General features: G+C 53.2%; 2 protein-coding genes across 2 annotated transcripts; one reads left to right on the plus strand and one right to left on the minus strand.

Moving 5' to 3' along the window:
• The first annotated feature begins 69 nt into the window (after positions 1–69).
• LOC131086969 (ADAMTS-like protein 2) lies at positions 70–19,859 on the plus strand. The gene is made up of 19 exons (XM_058030275.1): positions 70–147; positions 349–366; positions 6,173–6,315; positions 8,373–8,448; positions 8,953–9,055; positions 9,697–9,842; positions 10,051–10,174; positions 11,430–11,510; positions 11,822–11,997; positions 12,251–12,680; positions 13,340–13,748; positions 14,463–14,569; positions 14,746–14,872; positions 15,190–15,403; positions 15,941–16,096; positions 16,476–16,646; positions 18,219–18,395; positions 19,149–19,293; positions 19,406–19,859. The coding sequence occupies exons 1-19, from the start codon at positions 70–72 to the stop codon at positions 19,522–19,524; spliced, it is 3,000 nt and encodes a 999-aa protein (XP_057886258.1). The 3' UTR covers positions 19,525–19,859.
• Positions 19,860–22,639: 2,780 nt separating this feature from the next.
• FAM163A (family with sequence similarity 163 member A) lies at positions 22,640–23,982 on the minus strand. Its single transcript, XM_058030558.1, has 2 exons — positions 23,890–23,982; positions 22,640–23,044 (listed from the first exon to the last, which is right to left on the minus strand). Exons 1-2 carry the CDS (start codon positions 23,980–23,982, stop codon positions 22,640–22,642), a joined length of 498 nt encoding a protein of 165 aa, XP_057886541.1.
• Positions 23,983–26,977: the final 2,995 nt, after the last annotated feature.

The following is a 26,977-nucleotide window of genomic DNA, read 5'->3' on the forward strand; positions in this document are numbered from 1 at the left end:
CCCGCAGCCGCCGCTGGTGGGGCCGCCGAGCCGCCTCCTCCTCCGCGGCAGCGGCAGCAGCAGCGCGGCATGGCCGCCGCTCCCCGCCGCCTCCTCCTCCCGCTCCTGCTCCTGCTGCTCCGCGCCGCCGCCCCCCTGGGCGATAAGGTAAGCGCCGAGCCTCCCTCCTGCCTGCCTGCCTTCCCTCCCGTCCTCCCTCCCCTCGGCGAGCGCGGCGGGGCAGGCACGGACGGAGCGGGGTCCCGCCCGCGGCCCCTCGCCCTTCCTTCCCCGCAGGTTTCAGGTTCCTGGGATCCCCGCGCTTCCCTCCCTTGCACAGGCAAGGGGGTTCCGTCGCCTGTTCCCCAGGGTGACCCCGAGGAGCAGGCTTTGCCCGCTGGCCGTGCCCGGCGCTAACAAAAGGCTGATGGGGGTGTGAGGATGCACCAAGAGGGTGCCAGCATCACCAGAGGGACCACGGGGGCGCGGCGCCTTTCCCTGCCCGGGGGCTCGCCCGGAGCTGCCCACCACGTCCATCCCTCCCTAGCGGGAGGCTGGCTCAAGTTTAGGGCTGGAAACAAACAAATTTCCCCCTTCCCTGTCCCCCCTGCCACCCCCAGCACGGCTTCAGGCAGCTGCTTTAACCATGGGGAGCCTGTCCAGGCATTAGCGCCCCGCGCTGCCCTCATCTCTCCTCTGCTCCACAAAGGAGCCCGGAACCGGCCCTCCTCCCGGGGCACTTGTTTCACCGAGACCCTGTGCCTGTCCCGTCTCCTTCCCGAGCCCCAGCCGGGGTGAGCAGCCCCGTTCCCGTGAAATCCGTGTTCCCGGCACAAACGCCGGCTTCGCGGGGCGCCGGCACTGCCCCTGCCCGCACGGGTCACTGCCTGCATTGTGCCTCGGCGCTCCCGCTTCCTCGAGGGGAACCCGGCCGCATTTCTTTGCTGCCTAAGGAATTCTGCTCTGCTAAAGGAAGAGGGTTTTGGGTTGTGTTTCCCACCCCCAGACTCACGGCTGGGATAAAGCAATCCCACATGAGCCGTTTTAGGCACAGGGAAGACCAGACAGTGCAGATTTACTGGGGATAACTCAGGTCTGAGGAGCAGCAGTGTCTCCTGTTCTGGAGTTTGTCTTCATTTTGACGCTCAAATGTCTCATTCCCACTTTGTTGTTACCTCCCTGCCCATCTGCTGCCTGTTCTGTTTACCCTGAGCTGCAGGGCTAAGTCAGAAGCTTCAGGCAGAGCGAGCCAGGTCAGGCTAAACAGATGTGAAATTCGGGACCGACCGGGATGGATTCCTCCATCAACACGTGTGCCCTCCTGCCCCAGCAGCTGTGTTTGCACAAGGGCATCGCCAGGTGGGAGGAGGGCTCCCCGGGATAAACACACACCAGCTCTGCCCTGAAGATTCCCTTGCTCCCCACGGAGCGCTCAGATCACAGATGATGTGCTGTGAATTGTCCCGGTGGCTGGTACCGATTGTTGTCGGTCTCTGCTACGAGGCAGCACACAAAATGCTCACTGGGTAACTAACCTGTGGTTCCCCCTGCCCTCCCGTTGTCCATATAAAACATTTTACAAAGAGTGTCAGAAAACATCAATCCACAGTTTGGGCAAGCAGCTTCCGAACTAACTTCCTTCCTAACTGCATTCAATGCCTCTGCAAAACCTACTGATAGATGTGTCTCATGTTTTCCATCCTTTCTAGCAGCTTGCCCCAGGACAAGAGTTGTCCTGCTTGCAGGGAATGACCTGACTTGGACCCAGTGTTCTGCAATGACGTGCAGCACTTGCCTGTGAACCTTCTGTCATGGCAGGATTATGAACAGAACTTGGTAGTTTCTCCACTGGCTTCTGTTCACTGGTTTTCTGATTTGCTTTTCATCTGTGCCTCATTACACGGCCACATTTGTGTTACTTATCTGCTGCAATTCCACATCCTTAACAAGCTTCCATTTTCCCACAGATTACTGTTCTTCCTGATCCGTTAAAAATTATTCTGCATTGCTTGTTTTACCTCAGATACCTGCTCCAATGAAAAACTCCTCAGATACCTTGTTTCAGCTTTTCTAGGGAAAATTTGGGTTTGTGTCTGCTTCCAGTATTGAATCTCTCACACAGACTATTTAGTCTACACAAATAGTGTAAAACAATGACAGGATGAGAAATAGCTTTATACAAACCCCAACATAATTGCAACTGCTATTGTTTTTTCTCAGGGCTCTGGTGGAGTGTATCACCACAGCTTTAGCCAGAGAATGAGATGGGGAACCCAAACCAGGGGCGTTGAACACGGTCATTCATTCTCAGATAATAATCTGCCACTCATTCCAGGCATTCAGACATCTGAAGCTACTTAGTATTTCACTAAGTGGTGTGGTTTGCTGTGGAGAGAAGCCCTTCAGTAAAGGGATTGTGGGAATTTTTGGTAGAGGACATAGAGTTAACAGCCCCAGAAAAGGTCTGGGAAGAATTTATTTCATTTTCAGCTGCTGTTTCGAGTTGTCCTACGCGCTCAGACAGGGCTGAGCAGAACATTTTACGACAGCTACTGTGCCCTTCAGTGGTGGCCCAGCCCTCAAGGCTGCAGAGAGAGCTTTTCCCCCAGCTCCTCTATTAAGGAGGCATGTTTGTGGTCTCTCTTCCCAGACAGCTTTTTTTCCAGGCTCTAATGAATCTCAAGATTAGGCACAACAATAAGCAACACGGGGGACTGGTAATTGCAGCCATTCCCAGGTCTCTGGGAAAGCCAGAGCAGCTCTGAGCTCATCCAGGGCATGACAGAGAGGCAGTGGAGAATTTATTTTATCCCTTTAAACTTCAGAAAGGCCGCCTGGAAATCCGATAGGATGTCAGGCCAGGCCCACCCTTGTGTGCAGGGCTGGAGCATTTGTTGCTTGTGGCAGCCTTTGTTTGGCAGGGGGGAGAGGGGAAGCAGCTGCTGGGCCTTGGCTTGGGCAGAAAGAGCTTTCAGTAGCTTGGAGAGTGGTGTTCCTGACACTGGCAAGAATGGAGAGAGGCATTTTATCCTGGAAAATTCCCTGCAGGTTCCCAGGGCAGCCCTGCCATGGCCTCCAGCTCGGGTGTGCAGCACAGGAATGCCTTGGTCAGCCCCAGAGAGGAAAAGCTGCAGCTCTGCAACCCCCAGGTGCCAAAGCACAGGAACCTCGGGGGAATTCTTGTGGGGAGCACCTGGCTGAGCTGGAATATGATCTGTCTGTTCTAGGGATGGAAATTCCCATCACCTAAGGAATCATGTCTCCTTCAGGCAGAGCCCTGTGCATGTCCTGTGCTCTGGTGTTTCCAGCCTGCTCCTTTTCCATGATTCTGCAGCACAGTGCAAATTAGAGCAGCTCCAGCATCTCTCATAACCAGGACAGTGCAAAAAAGTTCAAAATTCAGCCCCTTTTATTTCACCCTCTGTGAGGAGTAGGTGGGTAGGGGGATTCATTTGTCCAGAATTCACTCTTGGGATGAGTGAACTCTGTACAAATGAGAGGCTTGGGAAACTGAAGCTAGGAGTTAATCTAATCTGGAGTCTGTCCCACAGCCCTTAATTTATTATCTAGACTTTTGGAAAACGCATGTATCTTCAATTAAAAACAAGAACCATTTGGGTGTTGTGGTCAATGCAGACTTATTTCTGACAATACAATAAATTCAGCACAGATTGGAACCAGCTGCCCCAGCTCCAAGTACCTGAAATTCCCACTCCTAGTCCAGGCCTAGGACTCTGATGCAGTCAAGCCATAAGGGACATGGCCAAGGGGACAGCTCAGCATTGTCCTTGCTTACACAAGAAAATAAATGCTCCCAGGGAAGCTCTGGCAAGGGAGCTTGGTCATGGAAAACCTGAGAGCCAAATCAATCTACTTAAAAAGTGATTGATTCCTCCAGCAGGGAGAGGAAGCAGGAGCAGGGATTATGGATATGGGAGAACACTTTCTATTAAAAGAACAAATCTCCCTGACCAGCATCTTCCAATAAATCTTCATCCTGTCACTGAGGTGCAGTGCAGAGATGTGTCCTATCCTATTTCTCACAGAAAGCAGCTCACAAAGGCAGGGAAGCTGATCTTTCCCAATCCTCAGCTGTGCCCCCACATCCCTGATCTCCTTGCACCCAGGCACAGCACCCCAAGAGCAGGAACCCTGGAAAGGAGCCTGCAGCTTCCCACCATTCCACACACACAAACCCTGCCTTGTATCTGGGGCAGATCAGCAGAGCAGATTATTTCACTACACCTGTTCTGCTTCTGCCCCTTCTCACCTGTTGGGATCACAAGATCCTCAGGGCAGGACTGCCTTGTAGGTTACAGCTACTCATGGTTTTACCTTCAGGCAGCCCATGTGCCTTATTGAAGGGGCAAGACACCAGCTTTGGGTTTTCCTCCAGCTATGGGAGAATCAATTTTGTGCTGAGCTCTCCACTCAGCCACCAGATAAATCACTGGAATTCTCCTTCCTGACAGCTGTGAAGAGCTCTTCCACCCCAGCCTTGAAATATGTGTCACAAAGCAGCATAGGAGTGGTCAGGGGAAGATTTTAGCTGAAAATCCCTTACAATGAGAGAATTTTGGTTTATTTCCTTTGTAAGTGTGGAAGCTACATAGTCAGAATTTCCATTTACAGTCTGATAATACACAGCGAGACAAAAATTCTCATAGGGAATTGGTTAAGACGATGGTTTGGGAGAACAGAAAAAGGTATTTTTGAAAACATGTCTGTTTCTCTTAATTTCACTTTCCTAATGAGCAGCTCAGCTGCTGGCCACAGCATTTGGTCCCTGTCAGCTCCAGCCAGAACACTGAAGTACAACAAAGAGTTTTGTTATCTTGTTTTTGAAATCAGCTGTTACAGTTACTGGAGGGCAAAGCTTCAGGTAACAGGGTGCTTTTCTGCAGCAGAGTTGGCTATCAGAAAGAGGCAACTGTGCACATTTCAACCCTTTAAGTTACAACTCAAAACCATTTGCATAAAGCAGCTGCATCTCCTCTGCCCAGAGGCTGCTCTGCTGGCAGGCTCTGAGCAACACAAGTTCTCAGGCAGGAATTACACCACAAAAAGAAGAGCACTTTGGCTTTATCACACCCTGAAAGAGCATAAAAGCCAAGAGACAGCCCAAGCAGTGAGCAGAGCACATCTGGAGATGAGCAAACCCTGCAGAGTTTTCTCTCCCATCCATCAGTTCTGCTTTGCAGAGGGTTCTTTACAGCAGGACCAACTAAACCCAGCATGTTTTGCTAACAGTAGCACTGATACAACTTCCCTGGGCCCTTGCTTTAAGAAAGCACACTTCACACACACTGAGTATTAATTTTTGTCCATCAATATTTAAACACTTGGCATTTTAGTTGGATAAATCCCTTGCAGTCACTGTCCTGTGTTAAACTCAGGGCTGCACTCAACACTACTCACAGCTGTGTTTCACCAAACAGCAGATTAGTTCTTGCACAGGCAAGTTTGCCAAAGTCCCTGGGAGCTTTTAGACCATCAGACACTAAACAGGAAAACACTGCCAGGAAAAAAACCCAACTAAACCACGGAATTGCTTACCTGCTGGGAATTGTGGAGGCACAGCCAACAGCAGCCCACTGCAAGGACCCTGCTGGGGCCAGAGGAGCTCAGGTCTGCCAAATTTAAAGGGTGAGACCCAGCAAGGTGTGCTGGGAGAGGGAGCATTCCTCCTCTGAACATAGTGGGGTTTGTGGGGAGAGGCTCTGCTTCTGAAGCTCTCTTGAAAATTATTAGAGAATAGGAGCCTGGATCTGAGATGCTTTGGTCAAAAAGGGAAGGGTTTTCATGAAATGCAGCTCTGAGGACTGACACTTGTGTTCTCCCAGCTTCCCTGCACGGCCAAGAGCTGCAGCTCTTCCTCTTCCCTCCTGAGCCAGGAGTGAGCTGTGGTGGGAGCGATGCTGTGGGGCCAGGCTGCAGCTGCTGTTTCTGCCACACATGTCCAGCCCTACAGCCCTTCTCCATCCCATGAGATCCCAAGGGATCCTGTTTCCCATGCAGGACTCAGTCCTGGAGGGAAGTTTTAATTTTGAGATCCTGGTGTGGCCCCACAGGGCTCAGACCCTGCGTCCGTCCCACTGCTGGGCGCTCAGAAGGCACCCAGGTGACAGCACAGCTGCCTTTGGTGGTGAGGGGCTGCCAGGTGCTCCAGCTAACAATGCTCTGTTTCTGTCAGGACAGCAGGGAGGCAGCAGATGGAGCTGGCAGCTGGGATGAAGAGGTCACCAAGTGGTGGGGAGAGTGGAGCTCCTGGTCCACCTGCTCGCGCTCCTGCGGAGGGGGAGTGGCGTCCCGCGAGAGGCACTGCCTCACACAGAGGTGAGCTGGGGCCATGGCCAGGGCTGTGCTGTGGGGCTGAACCCCTGGGCTTGCAGGGCCAGCCATTCCCTCCTCTGCGGCCCCTGGGAAAGGAAGGCAGCTGCTGTGTGTGGGGAGGGGACAGGAGGAGCACGCTGCAGTGGGCAGGTGACAGGCTCCCCATGGCACCCACTCAGCTTGGCTTATCTGATGGGGAGCAAGGGGCTGCTCCTCTCTTGGAGTCCTGAAAGTGACAGAGTTATGGGCTGGCTCTGTTCCTCTTCTCCTTTCCCTCACAAACCTTCACTGCCATGGCTGCTGTGGCCAGTTCTGTGCTCAGGATGTGGGCACAAACTGCCAGACACCTTATGGGGACCTGATTTACTGCCGGCAGCAGCCAGCTCAGCCACATCTCAGCAATTTCCCCTCTTTATTCCCTGCAGAGCTGGCAAGTTTTGTCCCCTCTGTCATTTATCTGGCAGCATCTGCATTTGTCCCCTGCAGCTGTAACAGTGCTGGGGTCAGTGGGAGCGGGGAGAGCAGGGGAACTGCAGCTGCCTGAATCTCTGCTCTCCTCTCTGGGCTACCTTGCCACCATTCCCCCTCCTCCTGCTGGTCCTGCAGCAGCTCTGTGCCCTGCTGCCCAGGCTGTGGCTGTTAATGAGAGCAGGCACCCTGCAGCACAGCCAGCTTTCCCTTCTGCGTGAATGCACTCCTGAGCAGAGCACCTCAGAGCAGGGCCCCAGCCTGCCCTGCTCCCTGCAGCAGAAAACTCCTTTTTGGTGAGCTGGCTGGCAGCACGGTGAAGGTGCAGATGTGCTGTGGGACCTTCCCTCTGCATGTCTCTGCTGCTGCTGCTCCTCTCCAGCACCCTGGGAAAGCAGTGGGGAACAGCACAGGGAGGGAGCCTGGGGCTGTCCTGCACCCCTACAGCCAGAGCAGCCCTTCTGCCCTTTGCCTGCCTCCAGAATAGAGATTTTTCTCTCCATGTGATGCCTGCTCCATCCTTGACTTCACAGCTGGGGAGGGAAGGGCTTGCTGTGGTGTTTTAGTCCAGGGATCAAATTTAATTAAAAAAAAAAAAAAAAAGAGAAATCCCAGCCCAAAGGTTTTTGCAGCTTTAAGGTGAACGGCTTAAGTGCGAGCCAGGTATGGCCACAAAATAATTTCTGCCTGAATCTGCAGGAAGCCTCTGCTTCTGAAAGGCATAGCACTTTTGAAGTCTCCTGCAAATTTAGGCTCTGCCTGTGTCATGTAAAGCACTGCTCTGGAGGGACAGCTGCAGTACCTGCAGCCAGGCCAGCCTGAATCTGCTTTTGGTGTTCTTGTATCCTCAGTTCCCAGTGCTGTTTACACACTGTCTGCTGCAGGTCTTTACACACTGCCTAAATTATTTGCAGATCATTACAGCATTGCCTTAACCTGTGCTCTCAGCCACTCTCCATATATCTGCACAGCTTTCAAGAATTATTTCTGTCTTTGCATCAGTATCTCCTTTTTGTCTTTGCATCTCCAGTATCTCCTGGAGAGCTCACAATGGCCAGAATGAAAGATTCCAGTGTTGAGAAATTCCTATGGTTTTGGCTCATCACCTGCACCAGGCCTGCTCTGATCATCTGTTGGGGTGGCCAGTCCCCCTGACTATTGCACAGTGGATTAGTGGATTCTGTGCACAGACTCTCTGCCTATTGCACAGGATTCTGGATTCTGGAATCACCTCCCCCAGTCACTGCAAGCCCTGGGCACATCCATAGGAGGGATGGACCATCAGGTTCTGTTGTCTTTTGGTCACATCAGCCCTTCTGGAGCTCAGAGCTGAAGGGCACAGGGGTGCCAATACTGCAGTTGCTCCCTGTCTGCTCAACCTACCCCAAAACAAGCCCAGCCCAAAGTCACAGCCCCCCTTAAAGCACTGAAGATGTGTTTCAGAGGAGATGTTGGCCAGTCTAGATCCAGAAAGCTCTGATGAAACACCTGCCTTGTTTCTCCCACTTAAGTCAGGCCTGACTCCTGTGTCATCCTCAGTACCTGGGTATTCACAGAGCTCCAGCTCATGTCAGGAAACTTCTGCTTTCCAGGCTCCAGATGCCCCAGGGAACAAACAGCACCATGTGTGTTGGTCAAGCCAAGCACTACCAACTGTGCCAGCAGCAGGTGGGAACCACTTCCAGTCCTGCCTGGTCCTTACTGGGGGTGTGGGACACAGGGGGTCCTACTTGGGGCTGCAAAATCACCAGCACTGGGGGTGGGATTGGTCCCTCCGGATGGAGAGAAGGGGTATGGTCCTCTCCTGGGGGGGTGTGCCTTTGAGGATGTGGGAGATGGGCTCTGTTCTTTGGGACTGGGAGATGGGACAAAAGGATGTAAAAGCATATTTGTTGTGGGGTGGGGGGATGAAGTTTTTCCAGTGTGTTTTTCTTGTTGCTGCTTTTCCCATTGCTGGGAGGAATTTTTGCAGGGCTGTTAAAGGCAGCTGTTTGAGAGGCCTTTGGCAATGAGGGCCTGGCCTTTCTGCCTCCCTTAGGGGACCTCCAAGCCCATCACCAATTCCTTCCAGGGTGGACAGGGCATTTTCATCCTGCAAGGATGGAGCAGCTGTCACAAGAATGGCTGTGAGATCGATAGGGAACTTTCTGATTGCATTTATTCCCTCCATAGCCCTGCCCAGCCAACACAGCAAGCTTCAAGCAGCAGCAGTGCTCCAGCTTCAATGCCAAAGCCTTTGGGAAGCACTATTACCACTGGATGCCCCTCTATCCAGGTGGGTTTTCACAACTTCACACCAGGGGTGAGGGTCAGAAAACACTCACAGGGTCTTCTTGGGCACAGAAAAGTCCTAGGGGACAAGGGATGGATGCTCCTGGCTGCTCTGGGTTGCCCTGAACAGGTTGCTCATCCATTTCCCACGCAGTGACTTCACATGGGTGTCCAGGTGTCCCTTGAGGCCCAGACTGAGTTCACCTGAGATACTACCCTGTTTCTGGACTCACCTGTTTTTCCATTAGCTGCCAAGGGGACATGGAACATCTGCAGCTGCTCAGGTGAATGGGGCAGAGCTGGCCACCAGTCCACACAGTCAGTGCCCCTCTTACAGCCCTGTCTTTATTCTTTTATGTGCATTTATGTGTGGCCTGGGATCTGCTGGTGCACATTCCCATGTTGGGCACAGTGATGGCACTACAAGGGCATGGCAGAAAGAGGGTTTGCCAGCAGGAAATATTTCTGCTTGGCACAGTCCCCAGTGCAGCCTCACACCGTGACCCCTTCACTGCTGTAAAATCCGTGGCCTTGGGGTCTCATTGCAAGTGGCAGGAACATCCAGGGTGGCATCAAACCATCAGCAGGGACAAGGGGAAGGTCCCCCTTGAGCTGCCTGGTGACCCTGTGCCTCTGTCCCTGCAGATGACTACACCAGCATCTCCAACAAGCCCTGTGACCTGCAGTGCACCACCCGCAGCGGAGAGAGGCAGCTGATGGCCCGAGCACAGGATGGGACCTCCTGCAAGGACAGGACCTACCAAGGGGTCTGCATCAATGGGAAGTGTGAGGTGAGGCCCTGGCAGGAAGCAGTAGAGAAAATGGGATTTCACTTGCATGGCTGCACCTCCTGGTCAGCACAAAGCCGAGGGGAATTGAAGCAGAGGCCTCACATTGGATCCATTCATTACAACCCCCCAGAAGAGCACACAGGGGAAGACCCTGCCCCTGTGGAGATAAGCTGGCCCAGGAAACCCTCTCTTGTTTTGTGCTTTGCAGCCAGTTGGGTGCGATGGGAGCCTGTACTCGCCCCGGACCATGGACAGATGCAGGGTGTGTGGAGGGGACGGCAGCACTTGCCACCGTGTCTCGGGCACCTTCCGAAAGGCAATCTCACAGATAGGTACTCCCTGCTACCAGTCTGGAGACTTCACCTGCTGCTTCTCACCACCAGCTGGCATGGAGGGGGACTGGCTTGAACGTGGGTAGGAGCTTTCCCAGCTGCTTGGTGGAAAGAGTTGAGGAGTGCCACCAGCCCTGCTTAAACGCCTTCTGTGTTTTGTCCTTCTCACTTAATCATCAGAGGAGAGTGGTTTGATGTGCTCTGTATTAGGCTGGTAAGGTTTCCCTTCACCTGTTTAGAATAGGAAGCAGCTGGGGATCTATTTGTTCCTATTGATTTTGGCATCTCGCCCACCTCAGATAATGTGAAGAGATCAATGAATCTTCTTTTATTTGTGCTACGTGTTCATCTGAAACCTAAGCTATGATGAGGGTCACAGCATTTTTTCAACCTGCATTTAATCTCCTGCTTTCCCCAGCCCTGTGGCTGGCACAGCTGAGGGACAGACCCCTTTGAAATAGGGCTGAGGTTCCCTGCAGCCTGGTGGCCCTGTCCTCCAACCACAGCAGGAATGGACTGTGGTATGCTCGTTAGTAATTAACCAACTGCGGTTTGAGGATGTTTTGGAACAACATTTCACACTGATGTTGTTTCACTAGTTTGCCTCACTCCCTGCAAACAGCAGCCTAGAAAAGCACTCAGGCCCCTTTCCAGGGCAGGGGTAATGGTCTTACCCCTTGTAGCAGTAGGGGAACAGTTTTGGGCTCCCATTCCAGCCCTCAAAATATCTTACAGAACAGACAGGACCTGCGTTTCCAGCGGGAAAGACAAACTGCCAAACCATGTAACTTTAAAAGGCTCTTATTTCCTCTCCCTTTAAAGGTCAATTTTTATGTTACTCCTGAGACAAATTCCATGGAGTCAGGAGCTGAGGGGACCTATGCTCTTTTTCCACCCTCTGTTCAGCATCAGCCCTGATCACTACTAGCTTTTTTTTCTGTGTTCTTGCCAGAAAGAGTGTGAAAGCATCCACACCCCCAAAGCCAGACTGTTTCCTTGTGCAGTTCCTTCCCGACTCCAAACCCAGCAGTGCTCAGACTGACATCCCTAATGGTGATCTGTTAATGGGATTGCAGAGGAGATCTGGGATGAGAGCTCACAGACTGGTGCAATGTGCATTTAGGTCCTTGGCACCCTGCTCCTGGAAGGGCAGTGCTGCCTCCCTATAACCACACTTGTCCCATGAGCTGCTTTTCCCACCCAGACCTTTTTATTCTGCCCTGGGGGTCTCCTCATGCTCTGTTCTGTTCCTCAGGTTATGTGTTCATCACCAACATCCCTGCTGGTGCCACAGACATCCTCATCATCGAGCGCAGGAAAACAGAAAACATCCTGGGTGAGCAGAGGAGCTGATGGGTGTGGAGGCCCCAATTCAGCTGCCTGGGAGCTGGGAGGAGGCTCTCTGCACTGCCACCTATGCTGTGAGAGAGCATTTCCTCCAGGGCAGCTACATGGGTGCTTCATCTCTCCAAAAACCAAGGCCACCACATCTCCAGTGCTTGGAGAGACATTTGGAACCCAAGCTGGCTATGGGCAGGGCCTGGGCTTCTCTTTCTGCTGGGCTTTCCTCATTCGTGGGCTCTTTGCTCTCCTCAGTGCCAGAGCTCTGCAGAATGTCCCATTTGTCTGTTTTCTCTCTCTTTGAAGCACTTGCTGATGAATCTGGACATTTCTTCTTCAACGGCAACTCTGCCATTGACAACCCTCAGAACTTCAGGGTGGCCGGCACCGTCTTCAAGTACCGGCGGCCCTCGAGCCTGAACTCGGATGGGCTGGAGTACATCATAGCTCATGGGCCCACCAACCAGTCTCTGAATGCCATGGTATGTGAGGAACCAGCCTTAGGGTTTCCTGCCTCCCTCAGATAACAGGAGTACAATCTTGTTCCCAAGCCAAACCTGGCTGTAGGGGGGTTGAGGAAGCCAGGCAGGTGGGTGGGGGCTTTCCTTTTGGATTTATGAGGATGCTGTCTTCTCTTAACAACCATCACCAAACAGATGTGGCTAGAAAAGGCTTTGGGGAAATTCATACCCTTAAAATAAAAACAGTTTTGTTTTCTTTCCCCGTTTCCTCCAGTACTATAACTTTAATGGGAAAATGCCTCACATAACTTACGACTACACTGTGCCACGGACACCGCCCCTCCGAACTGCAGCCCCTGCTCTTGCCAGGCCTCTCTACCACCACCTACCAGGGACCAGCCAGAGCCATCCCATTCCAGCCAATTCCAGAGCTGCCCAGACAGACTTCAATGCCACGTGGCTCTCCCTGTCACCAGAAGACACCAGTGAACAGCTTCCTCTAAGGGAAGGGCAAGAAGATTTAGACTTTGGTCCCCCACACTTCTTCCAGACCAACTCCACCAGTCAGACCCAGGACTGGGGCTGGGAACAAAGTGAAGAGAAGGAGAAGTACGACTTTCAGATCAGACAGGTCTACCATGCAAACACAGCAGGAGAGGAAGAGGAGGAGGAAGCAGCAGCAGTTGGTGAAGAAACAGAGTTGGGTTGGTTGCTTTGTTTTTCCTTCCCCCGTTGTATTGACTGGAAGCAGACATTCTGCAGTGGTCTTCTTGAAATCTGAGGTGGCTTTAGCATCAGGGTGAACAGGAGGGAAGGATGGTAAATAGAGGGGTGGAGACAGGGGGCAGCCTGGGCCAGTAACTGAGGGAAGGAGAGGCTGAGAGAGGAAGGCCACAGGGAGGAGGTGTTAGGTCATAGGTTGGACTTGATGATCTCAAAGGTCTTTTCCAATCTGGTTCATTCTGTGGTTCTGTGATCCTGTAATATGGATTAGGCAGAGCACTCACTTGGGGCCTGAGCTTGGCAGATAGGGCAGTGACAGCAACAGGGCCTGGCAACAGTCCAGTGATCATCAGGGCACAGCAAGGGGACAAGTCATATCTGAGGTTGATCTGGGAGAGCCATACAACAATTCAGGAATAAGAACACGTGCAGCACTGTGCAGCCCAAGACTGAAGGCCCAGACTGGCGCTTAAATGGGGCTCCAGAGTAGTGGGTGGACAGAGTAAAGGCTTGGCTGAGGTAATTAAAGCCTGCTGATGCTCCCTGGTAGAAATCTTTTGATTTTTAGGCTGAACACTGAATGTTTTTTGCCTGAAGTACAAGCCACCCCATATAGTTAAAGCTTGTATCTTCATTCCAGCTCTCAGGTTCAACCAAATCTCCATCAGCACAGCTGTGCCCTACAGCATGAGGAGGCCCGAGCTGTCGGAGAAGAGCCGTGGGACGTCCTCCAGGCTCCGTCTCCTCAGGCGCCTGTGTCACCGAGACCCCCACAACGCCGCCTTCTGCAGGGAGCTGCAGCCCCTGGCAGCCAGGCTGGCCCCCAGGAACTCCACTGCCAGGCTCTGGCCCCACTGGCCCCAGGGCCTCCACAGAGCCCTGGCTCGCAAGAACTCGCTGGAGGAGCTGAAGGTGGAGGTGTTGGCTGGGAGCCAGGGGGAAGCAGCCAACTCCAGCACGATGGCATCTGCACAGAGCCCTCTGCTCGGGGCCAGCCCCACCGCCAACAGCAGCCAGGCAGAGCCCCTGCGAGCCCCTGGCACTGAAAGGTGGCACCTGATTTCCTGGGCATGGTTGGCTGGGGAGGGAGGGCAAGCCAGTCCCCTGCTGTCCGTGATGTCCCCACTCACCAGTGTCTATCCATGGAAGCTGCTATAGGTGCTTCCTCCAGACTGATTGTTACAACTGGCCCGACACAGAGCTCCTGGAATATATTTCAGGGTCAGTGGACCCTGAAATGGTGTTGAAGGGCCTGGTGTGGTTGTAAATAAGGCCAAGAATCCACAGCATGCCATATATCCATCATGTCCCTACCTGTCCCATTTTTCTGGGCACATAAGCTTCTGTAAACATCTGTCAGGAGACTGAGGAGCAACTTCTAAATATTTCTGGCAAGCCACATATGAAATCTCCCCACCACATTATATGATATGAGAGGCACCTTGCTTGAGCTTCTCTTTCCAACTCAAATCATGCCTCAAGGCAAGGTACAAGCTGAGGGCATCCCCATGGCTGGCAAACCCTGATATACACAAGACTCACTATGAACGATGCTTCCTCCTTGCTAGTTCAGTTTGGGAGGTGGATCAAGGCTTTGCACTCTCTGTTCATCAGTGGTCTGCCTTGCCCAAGGTGGGGGAAATTGAAAGCAGAAATACTGGCTTTCTTTCCACCTTCAAAGACAGCAAGGAGGAATTTCCCTATATTTCATGTTTGCAGCAATTTTTTTCATTTTTAGCTCACACCACCTCCTTTTTCCACAGCAATGAGTTTGATGTGAGCCCCGTGGGCCACGATGACATCAGCTTGGCTGACATGTATCGCTGGAAAGTCTCAGCTTATGCCCCCTGCAGCTCCACCTGCACTTCAGGTAGGTTTGGCTTCATCAAGTGAGGTGCTTTTGGGCTGCTGAGGGAGAGAATCCTGGTATTTCTTTATATGACAGGAAGAGTTTCAGATGCAGTGAGCACTCCAGCTGTTCAGTGCTGCTGGGAGGAGGCTCTTGGCTCTGATGGAGCACAGCTGAGGGTGTTGCTGGCCCAGCAGGTATCAGCACCTCCTATGCCATGTGTGTGCGCTACGATGGAGTGGAAGTGGATGAATCCTACTGTGACGCCCTGACCCGACCAGAACCCACCCATGAATTTTGCACAGGGAGAGACTGCCAGCCTAGGTGAGTGGGAGTGACATCAGCTGTCCACAGGGAGATACCTTTCTAAGGATCACGTTCTGCTCAAGGCATACAGCCATTTTTGGGCTGAAAGGTATGCTTAAACTAACAAGACCTCATATCCCCCTGTAAGCAAAAAGAGGGGAAGAATTTGGGACCCTGCTAAAGGCCAGAACCACATTTACTCAGACGTGATGAGCAGAGCCACAGCAGCAGCTGCTGGGTGAGGGAGCCCTGGGTGTGCAGCCTGTGTTTCTGCCACCCCATGCCCCTGGTCCCCCTTACCTGGGTGTTCCTTTGTGCTTTCTCTGCTCGTGGAGGTGGGAGACCAGCCGGTGGAGCGAGTGCTCGCGGACCTGCGGCGAGGGCTCCCAGTACCGCACCGTGCGCTGCTGGAAGATGCTGGCACCGGGCTTCGACAGCTCCGTGTACGACGATCTGTGCGAGGCAGCGGGGCTGGCCAGGCCCATGGAGAGGAAAGCCTGCAAGAACAAGGCCTGTGGGCCCCAGTGGGAGCTCTCTGAGTGGTCTGAGGTAGGCTTCGCTCCCAGAGCTGGGTACCAGGGTTGGGGGATGGCCTGGAGGAAGGTGGCTGGAAGGTGTTTGGTGCTGAGGAAGCCCCTGGCCAACTGCACCCTGGTTCTCCACATGGAGTGCCTTTATCTGTAGCTGGACTTTGCAGACAAAATCCATTGCAAAACATTTTTTCTAAGGTCACTTCTAAAGCAGGACAGTGACCAAGTGAAAGGGACAAATGAGAAACTACCATGGAGATACAAAACAACTAGAAGTCCATTGCCGCCCCTTTGACTGACTGCTCTGGTTGTGGCCCAGTGACTTTACACAGCAGTTTAGGCATCGACCCATTGATGTGTTGAAGCTCTAGGTCCCAAAATAAATGAGCAGCAAAGGTAGAGGTGGACACAGAGGCAGACACACCTTTTTTTGTCCCTGCTGGGGCCCTTCCCCTCCCTCCTAGAGCAGCAGGAGGGAAACAGGAGGCGGCACAGCCGCTTCCCCACCTTGCTCCGTGCTCCGAGCGCCGGGGCTGACTCGCTGTGTCCCTTGCAGTGCTCGGCGCGGTGCGGCGCGGCGGGGACCATGAGACGCGAGGTGCGCTGCTCCGTGGAAGCTCCGCTGTGCGATGAGTCCCGCAGGCCCAGCAGCGAGAGGGAGTGCACGGGCCCGCCCTGCGACCGCCGCTGGACCGCCTCCGACTGGGGCCCGGTGAGAGCGGCCGGGCTGCGGCCTGGCGCCCAGCGCTGGGCTGCAGGCGGGGAACGCCTGGGCAGACCTGCTGCACATCTCTGTCGGCTCTCCTCGGGCAGGGCCAAGCTACAGAAGCTAAAATAACCTCTGGTTTTGGCTCTCGTTGTGTATATTTTGGTTAACTGTGTGAGCTGAGCTCTAGTCAATAATCTGGGAAGCTCAGGGCACCTGGAGAATGGAAGAGCCTTACTAAATGAACATCTAAAGCCCCTTGGGATGCAGTGCAACAGTCCCAGTGTTAGGGCTGGACTCTGGACTTAACTCTGCAGGCACCCCCAACCCTGCCCTGTCCAGTCCCCTGCTTTCTGATGTGTCTAAATGCCTTTTGCTCTCCAAGTGCTCAGGTTCGTGTGGCGAGGGGCGCATGAGCCGCTTCATCGCGTGTCGCAACCTGGAGGGCAAGGTGATCTCCAGCTCGCAGTGTGACCCGGCCACCAAGCCCCTGGCTGTCCACCCGTGTGGAGACAAGAACTGCCCTGCACACTGGCTGGAGCAGGAGTGGGAGCAGGTAAAGCCAAGCTCTGTGTCCTCAGAGCTCCTTTCCACCCAATATCCCACAGGATGTGTTAGGAACTTGGCAGAGCACGGCTGTACTTCCAGACATGGATCTGTATCCTTGCCCCAGCTCCTTTGAGAAAGAGGGAAGGAGTATCCCAGCTTGTCCCTGCCATCCCCTACAAAAACCCCAAAGTTTGTGGCATTTGCTGCCTTCCCAAGGAGCTCCACGGGAGGGCAGCAATACCTTGAGGAAAATGCTCTCCCACCTGGCTCCTCAGCAGAGCCGTGTTCACTCATCCCCACAGAGGACCTGAGTTTCCCACCAGTAAAGAGAAAGTCTGACCAAAACCAGCTTCATCTCTGATAAGTAACAGCTGGAGGTAAACCTGAACCACAGCGCAGATCCCTGTGCTGGAAGTCACATCCAGACCATAACAGGGTACTTGCTTCAGGGATTACAGTCCAGTGAACGTGGTCCAGGTGCTCTGTTCCCCCCAACACTCAGTCTCTGCACTTTTTTTACTCTCTTTCTGTTGCTCAAGGCCAAAAGACTTCATGCTTTGCCATACATGCTGATCCAAATCCCAGAGTATCCAAAGAAACACATTGAGTCAGTTGTGAGGCTTGGGCTTTTTCTTTGAAGTCTCGAGCAAAACAGGGATCCACATAGCACTAAGGAAGAAGGTTTCTAGGAAATAAGGGAAGTAGCCAAGCTCTCCTCCCTCCAATCATGGCTAAGCCTCTCTTCTCACTTTGCTCCCTTTATAGCTGCTGACTGCATTCAGCTGAGGCTCCTCCAGCACCAGTAACAAGCACAGGCTGGTTAAACCTGGCGGTTCTGTAGCCCTCCATGTGGGTCACACACAGTCCTCAAGTGCCATTTTCAGCTGTGACACGGCTGTAAAACTCATCAGAGCTCAGAAAGACCAGCTGAGCTCTCCACCTTTGCCTATGCCAGCTTCTTTGCTGTGTTTCTCCACTGATGAGCTCTGAGCTTTCAGGATGACTAAGGGCGGATGCAAGCCAGTTGTGCTGGCCCTGCTGTGGTGAAAAAGAACTCAAAGCAGTGAAATCTCAAATTGGCAACTGCCTGCATGGGCATCAGGGAGCAGATCCTGCCTCCTGCTGCTTTTCCTGGTGGTGTCCTGAGGGAGAGAGCCCTCCCAGCTCAGCCTGCACAGCTCTGGGTTCAGCAGTGCTTGTCTGTGCACATCACCTGCACTGCACCACTTGGGTCCCCTTGGGTCCACAGAAAGCTTGGCAGTACTCCAAGATGTAGGTTGCTACATGCATTTGCTATCTGGATTTTCAGAGCAGAGCTACACATAAAATAAGACAGGAACAGGCTCTTGCAGTCTTAGCTCTGCTCCAGGCGCCCTGTGGTAGCTGCTCTCGAGGCCAGCCAAGGTGAGCTCAGCTGAACACTAATTACCAGCATCTGTCCCTGCCCCTGTGGCCTGGGCAGCACTTCCCTCTGTCAGACTGGTGTTAGCACAGGCATTAAGCCTCCCTTCTGAGCAGAATGGCCTCTTGCCTGAAGCTGGAGCACCATTTGTCACCAGGCTGCTCTGTTCCCTCGCAGTGTGACGCCAGCTGTGGGCGAGGGGTGAAGACCCGGCTGGTGCTGTGCGTGGGCCTGGAGAATGGGCTGTACAGGGAGTACCCTGAGAAACGCTGTGAGACCTCTCCAAAGCCTGAGGAACAAGCTGTCTGCTTCAGGAGGCCATGCTCAACGTGGTTCACCACCTCCTGGTCCCAGGTAGGGCTGGGGGTGGCGGGGAAGGGGAGGCCTCAGAGACCTGGTTGGTGGAGCAGATCTGTGCTGAGGCTCTCTGGCAGCCTGCTCTGCCAAGGATCTGTCAAGTCTGGATGGGACCCCAAGTTCTGCTCTGCCAAGGATCTGCTTAGTCTGGATGGGACCCCAAGTTCTGCTCTGCCATGGATCTCTCAAGTCTGGATGGGACCCCAAGTTATGCTCCTCTGCAGCAGGATGATACTGTCACATGCAGGCTGGAGAAAATTATGCAGCATGGGGGTTATTGCCTCAAGAAGAGCATGCACCACACTCCAAGCATACAGGACAATAATGTCTCCTCTACTCCCAGAAATCAAAGTTTTGTCTTTCCCTCTTTCCCTTAGTAACTAGTGAACATTTAGGGTATGGGAAGACTGGGAGCTGTGTCTGGCTTATACCAGCCTTTTCCTCCATTTTCTATCACAGCATCAATGCTCCAAACAAAAATGGAGCTGCATTCAATTCTGAGCTGCAGCAAAGAGATAAAAAGCAAACTCTCCCTTGTTCTGCCCCAATCTCAACTCAGGGATGCTTTCCTCCAGCAAAAAGAAAAATGGAGAGTAAGTTTGAGATCAGCGTGGCATTTGACCCAAACCTCCTCAAGACCAGGGATCCAAAGCAGGGATTGGGAGACCTCAGTAGAGCAAAGAACTTGGGAGCTGCAGAAAACCAGGAAATGGCTCTCATGCTCTCTCTGCTGTTTCTTGACCCCGGCAGTGCAGCAAGACGTGCGGTGCTGGCGTGCGCCTGCGGGAGGTGAAGTGCTACCAGGGGGAGGCGCTGGCCCAGGGCTGTGACCCCACGGCCAAGCCAGAGGCCAGGCAGATGTGCCAACTCCAGCCCTGCCCCACGGAGGCACCAGGTACGTCTGGGAGGGCAGGGAGGTGGAGGAGCCCTTGGCTCAGTCCCTGATGTCCGTGCTGGGGAAGCACACCTCCTTTGTAATCCCTTCTGTGTGTGCTTCTGCTCCCCAGAAGATGCCTGTGAAGACAAAGCGACGGCCAACTGCGTGCTGGTGCTGAAGGTGAAGCTGTGCTCACACTGGTACTACAGGAAGGCCTGCTGCTGGTCCTGTCGCCTCAAGTCATCCTGAGCACTGCCAGGCCCTACTTCCCTTCCAAGTTCAGGGGCAGCAGCCCCCTCAAGCCAGACTTTCCACTTGAAGCCACCCCACTTGGCCTGCTGTGGAGCCAGTCCCTGTAGAGCAGCTTGCTCAGCGAGGAAGGATTTTATGACTTAGTCATCACTGTTCCCTCTCCACCGAGAGGGTTTTACACAAGACAAACCATCAGTGCCTAGAAAGCTACTGAAGAGTGAGTTAGGAGAGCCTGTCCCTGCTGTCATCGTGTCCAAGGGCACCAAGGCCAGCCTGCAGCAGGGCAGGGACAGCAGCATCCCTCTGCTCTGCCCTGCAGGCTTCCTACTACAAGGGCAACTGCCAAAACACACCAAAAAATTGTCACAATAAAGAGATAAACTATAAAACTGTGCATTTGGGATGCATGTGCCTAGGCCAGAGCCAAGGAAGGAGCAGGGGACACAAGAGGAGCAGGAGCAGGAAGGGTGGGGAGGAAAAACCCTTGCACCAGTAGAGCTTCCAGGCAGCACTGGATAAAGCCCTTTGGGTGCTGCCTGCCAAAAGAACAGAAACCACTCCTGGTTTGTATTTCAAAGTCCTCATTTATTTCTGACATTGAATTTGGACCCATAGCTGAGCAACAAAGACAGAGAGTACTAACAGGAGGAATCTGAAGTGGAAAAAAACCTGGGATCCCTGCCCCTACCCCATCCTGTTTTTCCACCAGCTCCCAACCCTCTAATTCTCAGCTGCATGCCCTGTGTTTTCAGCCCTTCCAGACTCACCCATTTCCCTGTAGCCATGCCAGACCCAGGGTGTGTGTTGGCTGCAAGGCCAACCCTCATCTTGGCCATCTGGCTGCTCTGGAACTGCCTCCCCAGCTTTGGCGCCTCGTTAGCTCGCGACAGGTCACGCTTAATTTGCTTGTGACAAAGATGACAGTGGAGTGGCCTTCCTTCTACCACGAGGGTGACCCCCAGCAGTGTGTTACTCCCACCCTCTGGAGGTCATGGCACTGCCATGGTGCTGGAAAGCCTTTCTGTGTGCCAAGAGGTAGAGCTGGATGGCGGGAGCCGCCGTGGCCATGTGCTCTGTGCCTGCCAAGGGGATGGCATCCAGAGACCACGGGGCTGTCTGGCAGGGACCATGCTGGGACACATTAACTTCTCCTGGCTCCCAGCACGATGAGACCTAGCTGAGCAGATGCTCTAGTGGCAAAGAATGGGATTTATTAAGTTAGCCAAGATATTCTTCCAGTTACAGACCATGTTTCCAGGGAGGAGCACTGGCTAGATGGGAGGCAGGAGGAGCTGCAGACTATTGACCAGTGGGATCCAGAGAGCTTTGCTGCTGGTAACTTTCATCTTCCCTCCTGCCTGCCGTTAATGTCAGAGGACATTAAAACCTGCTATCACTATTTGGAGAATGGACAGAGACTCTAAAAACGCTGTAGCCAGCCTGAGTCTCCAGGTAATGGAAATGCAATGTCTTTTTGGGCTGGAGGTGGGGGAGATGGTGCATAACATTTGCTCAGAAGTGTGTGTAAAACACAGGCTGGGGCAATGTGTTTGGTTACAAGGACCATCACCATGTTTTGTGATGTTTTGGCTCCGTTCTTCAGAGAATTGCCAAGGCATGGGCAGGTCCAATGTGTACATTAGCCTGGTAAAGTGGATATTTGAGGCTGGTGCACTGTGTGCCTCTGTGCTGAGACCTACTTTTTCTGTGTGTGAGCGGGGAGGTCAACTCCAAATCCTTCTGTGAGCAGCGGGATGATTTCTGAATTGCAGTGGTGAAAATAAAATCCCACCATTCACGTTTCTGAGCAGTCCTACCCTATATTGCGAAGGCATGGCAAGGGTTTCCTGCCATTGCCTCCAACAGCATCTGCAGGGATCACTGCTGTCCCCATCCCTCCTCCCTGCCGTGAATGGGAAGTGCTCAGCAGAGCAGTCCTGCACTGGTTGCTATGGAAGTGCCTGGGAATGATGGAGATGTCCCTTTAGTAATTTTTCACCTAATTTGATTTATGGAGGAAGAAGAAACTTTCCCACATTCATTTTTGCAGAAAGGCAGAGTCACTGGCTGTCATTGCCGGCTGCAGTGCCTGTGAACCCACGTTCACAACATGTTCAAGACACATTTGGGTCTTGCACCCTCTTCTTCCAGACACAAAAGCAGAGGGACCCCAACCACCTGAACATCATTCTCCAGTGGGAGTGCCCTGCAAAGAAGACATGAGCCAGTGGGCTCTGCTGTTGCTGTCAAAAGCAAAATCTATCCTAAAGCCAACCTTCCTCTGGCTGTCGGAGCTGTTAGGGTGGGGCTTTGAAAGCTGAAGGTGACCAAAACTGGTTATTTAGGAATTCAATTCTTCCCATAAGTAAAATCTTGCCATATTCATGGGTCCAAGTTAAAATTGTTCCTAAGAAAGCTTGTGAAGAGTAGAAGAGGTGGGGGCTTTGGCCGCAGAAGGACTGGCCTGTGTCTGTTGGTGTGGGTGAGCTCTTTTGCGAGGAACTTTGCCTCCCTCGGCAGTGACCTAAATTCATGTCCTGAACTTCTTCAGCACGTGCAAAGACCGAAGCAGGTGGGAGACGGTGCCCTATCTTACACTTGAACAGAAAAGCAAACTGCTAGCGGCAGCTGACGCAGCACGAGGGGAGCAGGATGACCTGGATCTTCCCTTCTTCACTTCCCCATGGCTGAGGAGTGCTGCCATGCCCTGCTGGGCACTGGGATTCATGGGGATGGCAGCTGGCCCTGGATGATCAGCCCACTGCTCCATGTGCCATCAACTCGGCTGGCTGCGTGGGGACACCGAAGGCCTCACTGGGCTCAGGGAGCCGGGGGTAATTAGATTAGGTTGTACTGTACATAGCCCTCGTTAGACAAGTCCCTTTGGGAGAGAGAGTAGAGAATAATGACACTTATTATGGGTTCAGAGATGGCCGGTTCAGCGCTGCCCTTTGAGGTCTCACTCGCCTTCTGGCCTGGCCGTGCTGGGCGCCTCAGCAGGGCCGCGCTGGCCTCGGGCTGGGCTGCGGGCTCCTCTCCTCAAAACCAAGCGAAAAGCCCCTTCCCTGGAGCGGTGCCAGCCGGGGACACCCTGTGCTAGCGGCAATGGTGACTACACCTCCGTGCTGATGGCCCGCGGGTTCGGGAAGCTGTCGCGGAGGAGGCCGTGGCGGCTCACCGTGTAGCTTTGCAGGGAGGCCATGTTGAGGGGCGGCCCCATCTCCTTGTAGCACGCGGGGGCGTAGGCGACCCTCTCGCCGCCGTTGCGCACCATGTCGGCAGTCCGGATGTAAAAGGGGGAGCCGTAGGGGGAGCACGTCGGGCAGTAGGTGTGAGCCCCGTGCTGGTTGAGCTCGCCGGGCGGCGGCGCGGGGCTGCCCTGCCCGTCCACCATGCGGGAGCTGCAGGCGTTGCACATGACGAGGTGCGAGTGCGCGGGCAGGTCGGGCTCTTCCTCCTCCTCCTCCTCTTCCTCCTCCTCTTCCTCATCGGAGTCATTTTTCTTGCAGCAGTAATACTGCAGGAGAGGGAAGGGGCTGTGTGAGGGGAAGGGGAGCAGCCGGTGGGGCGGCCCTGCCGCATCCCCGCTGCCCTCATCCCCCTCTGCCTGAGGAACCCTCCGGGGCCTCTCGCTGACCTGCTCCATCATTCCTGCGTCCTGGGAAGCGGCAGAAGCCAGACAAAACCTGGATCTGAGCGTGCTGCAGGAGGCACCTGCTGGGGAACTCACCCTCATCATCCCCCTGTGAGGTTTGCAAAGGGAAGGTATTTCATCCTGCCGGCTGCAAACTGCTCCAAGTAAGCGCTGTGCTTTTCATCACACGGGCATTGCTGCATGGCACAGACTTCACATTAACTTTTAAAGAGCAGGAGGTTGTAGCTAGCCGTTGTTGAAAGCCTCCTCGGTTAATTTACAAGGGGAAAAAAAATTATATAAAAATCTCCATCTGGTATTGCAAACCCAGCCAAGCCTGCACCTCAATTAGCAAGTGCTGCAGAGCCTCAAAAGCCTCAGGGCAGTACCCCCCACACCTAGGGGAGGGAAGGACATCACTGCAGCATCCCCCGGGGGATAGCAGGTTTCAACTCCCTGCCATCATAGGCAAAAAAAAACCCCAAAAAACATCCAGACCCTTTCTGCAGCAGCACCTTGGCTCGGGGAGCACATAATCCTAAAATATCCCGAGCTGGAAGGACAGAGTCCAACTCCTGGCCCTGCACAGGACAGCCCAAAAATCACACCATGTGCCTCAGAGCATTGTCCAAGTACTTCTTAAGCCCTGGGAGGCTTGGGGCTGTGACCAGTGCCCTGGGGAGCCCGTTCCAGTGCAAGGTGGGGGTGGCAAGGCAGAGGACACTCACCTGTAGCCTACAGTAGCAGAGCACAGCGATGATGCACAGTAGGATCACCGTCGCTAGGATTCCCCCGGTGATAACAACAGTTCCCGCTGTCATCCGACCGATTCTCCATCAAACTCTGCAAGGCAGGGACACAAAACTCACCTTCCCTGGTTTTGCCATCACATCATGGACGTGATGCCCGCAAGCCATCCCAAAATATTGCATCCTCATTCCCCAGGTGGAAAAGCATCGTCCAATATTATCATCCTCCTCCTCTTAATGAGAGGACACTGAGATGCAGCATCACATCCCCTCACTGTTATTGCTGCTCTGGCTTGGGGTCTTTGTCAAACACCCCTCAGCCCACTGGCAAAACCTCACCCTTACTGAGCCAAAAGGGATGATTTCCACCCTCCTGGCAGAAAATCCAGTTTCTGCTTCAAAATGCAGGAGCAAACCCGGACTTTTTGCCAGGCAAAGCCAAAGGGGAGCCTCTGAACTCCACAACAGTCTGAGCCCCAAAATGGCACCCTGGCTGCCTGGCAGGCACTTAGCAAGCAGCCCCCACCCCATTCCCATGCCATGGCACCCAGGGGATACTCACGTTCAGTGACGGAGGCGTTGGACCTGCAAGAAGTGGAGGGAGAGGTTAGACATGGCCTGACAGCTCCCCTTGCACCTGCCTGCCTTTCCCCATTTCCCAAGAATTTGCCTTGATTTGGGATGTGCAGGAGGCCCTGCTTCACCCCCGTGTCATTTTCTCTAATTTGAAGCAGGGAAAGGAGGCATTTCCCAAGCCCTACAGGAACAGGGCACAGGCCTGGCTTAGTCAGCACTTGGCCTTTTCCACTTTAAAATTTATTACAAGGGAGGCGGATGCATTGTTGCACTGATGCTTTAGGTGCCGCTGGGAAACGAAATCTCTCCTCCATCCCCTCCAGGAGCCCCAGCATCCCCCTCCACCCCACCCCAGGGACACTTACCCAGAAAAGGACAGGCAGGATGTCACAGTCACACTGGCCCCGGGCCGGATGGTGGGGTCAGGGAGCACCACATGGCCACAGGGACACTCAACAGCCCTGCGAGGGAGAACAAGGAGAAAAACTCCACTGTCAGCTCATCCTCCTTCCCAAAGGGGCTGCCCAGTGTCTCCCTCCCCACCAATGCCACCTCTGTCACCGCATTGGGGCTAAATGAATTGAGTTTTTTTTAAGGAGGCTGTCAGGAAAGGTGGGTGCTGCAAAGATGGGTAAAGCAAATTGCCAGGAAAGGATGATGCCATGCCCCAAATCTGCCATTTCATCAAAAACTGGGGACTTGTAGCAAGAAGTGCGTGAAAAACACCAATCACTTGTTTTTAACATTTTAAAAGCTTAATAGTAATAAAATTGTTATATAAATAGTAATATAATTGGAGTAATAAAAATTTGGACAATTAGGATTAGGACAATACAAGACAATAAAAACAAAGCATTCCAGACAGTCCGGGTACCTTTTCTGGGCAAAATAAGCCTGAAAAAGGACCCACATTAACAGAGGATTAACCCTTAAAAGCAACAGCCTGCTGCATATTCATACACCTCATACACGATGCATAAATTCCATTCAAACACTGTCTGGGCAGTGTCAGCTTCTTCCCCTGAATCCTGACTGCATCTTCAGGGCTGAGTGAGGTGGGAAGAACTCAATAAGAGAGCAATAAATTCTCTTTCTCTGAAAGATTTAAGTGTCCTGTGGCTGCTATCTCAGTGTGAGTCCTCTCTTAAAAAAACTATCTTACATAGCATAGTTTCTATTTCAACATTATGTTATAACCTAAAACTATATTTAACACACTACTTGAGAGAATTAATACAGCATCACTTTCCAACACAACACATATAATATTCATTTTAATATTTGCACAAAACCAATCATAAAACACACATTTTTCACAAGTGGGTGCAGCCACGGCCCCATCACCCCCGCTGATAGCAGCACAGCCACATTTCATTACTGGCCCCCGTGTCCCTCTGTGCCTCGTGCAGAGCAGGGATAATTGATAGGGCCCAAGTGCCAGCCCTTTGCAGCTGAGGAGATCTAATTACCCGCTCACCACGCGGCCCTAATTGACAGAGAGAGGTGGCAGCTTCCAGGAGACACCTTCCCAACTCTGCCCCGGCCCCTCTCCGCTGCACGTCCCAGCAGGCACAGTGTGGAGCCCTCCTCCCCCAAAATCACCCACCCTCCTCACTCTGCTGTGGGGGTTGGCACATCCTGCCTGCCACAAATTGATTTTTCAGCTCGTGGGAAGTTCCTGTAGGAAGCCAAAAGGGGGGCATGCATTGGATTTCCTCCTTGAGCTGCTCTCACACATGAAACAAAGGAAAAAAAAAAACCCAAAGAAATCAATATGTCCATAACCCAGCTAACATCACCATCCATCAGGAGACCCAGCACAGAGCTAATAATAGAGACCAACACACTCAGCTCCTGCTCCCTGTTACCAAACTGTACCCTGAACCACTGCCAGGAGTGTGAGGGGACACACACAGGGAGCCTTTGGTGCAGTTGTCACCTCCCCAGGTGCCTTCCTTAACAGGGCAAGGTGACAGTGGTGACTGAAAATGGCAAACACTGACCTTTGATGACCCCGAGACGGACACGCTGCAAGCTGGGCGGTGATGGATGATGCAGGCAGCTGTTCACATCCAGAAAACTTCATTTCATGGGAGCTGTGATTTGATTTAGAGCTCAGAGAGCAGCATCCAATTAGCCCGAGGATTGGAGTGAGCAGGCAGGGCTGGAGAATGACCCTGGGTAAGGAGGGACCAGCCTTGGGGTAATTTTGGTCACCTCTGAGACACTCAGGTCTCAGAGGGTGGCTGGGCTTCCTCATGCCCCCTCTCTGGTGTTCCTATTTCTGGGAATGCTGGGGTCGGCATTTCACTACCCCCTCTCAGGAACTGAGCTCTTCCTTATTAAAATAGTGAATGTTAAACAAAGGCAAAAATGAAAATGAAGCACAAGAGAAGTGCTGCCTTTCCTCTTCTTTTTGGAGGTTTTTTTTTTTTTTAAGAGAAGGAAGTCCCTGCCCTTCTCCCCTTCCCCAAACCCAGCCCACCAGCAG

Source organism: Melospiza georgiana, chromosome 9 (genome assembly GCF_028018845.1).
Source record: "Melospiza georgiana isolate bMelGeo1 chromosome 9, bMelGeo1.pri, whole genome shotgun sequence".
Classification (NCBI taxonomy): Eukaryota; Metazoa; Chordata; class Aves; order Passeriformes; family Passerellidae; genus Melospiza; species Melospiza georgiana.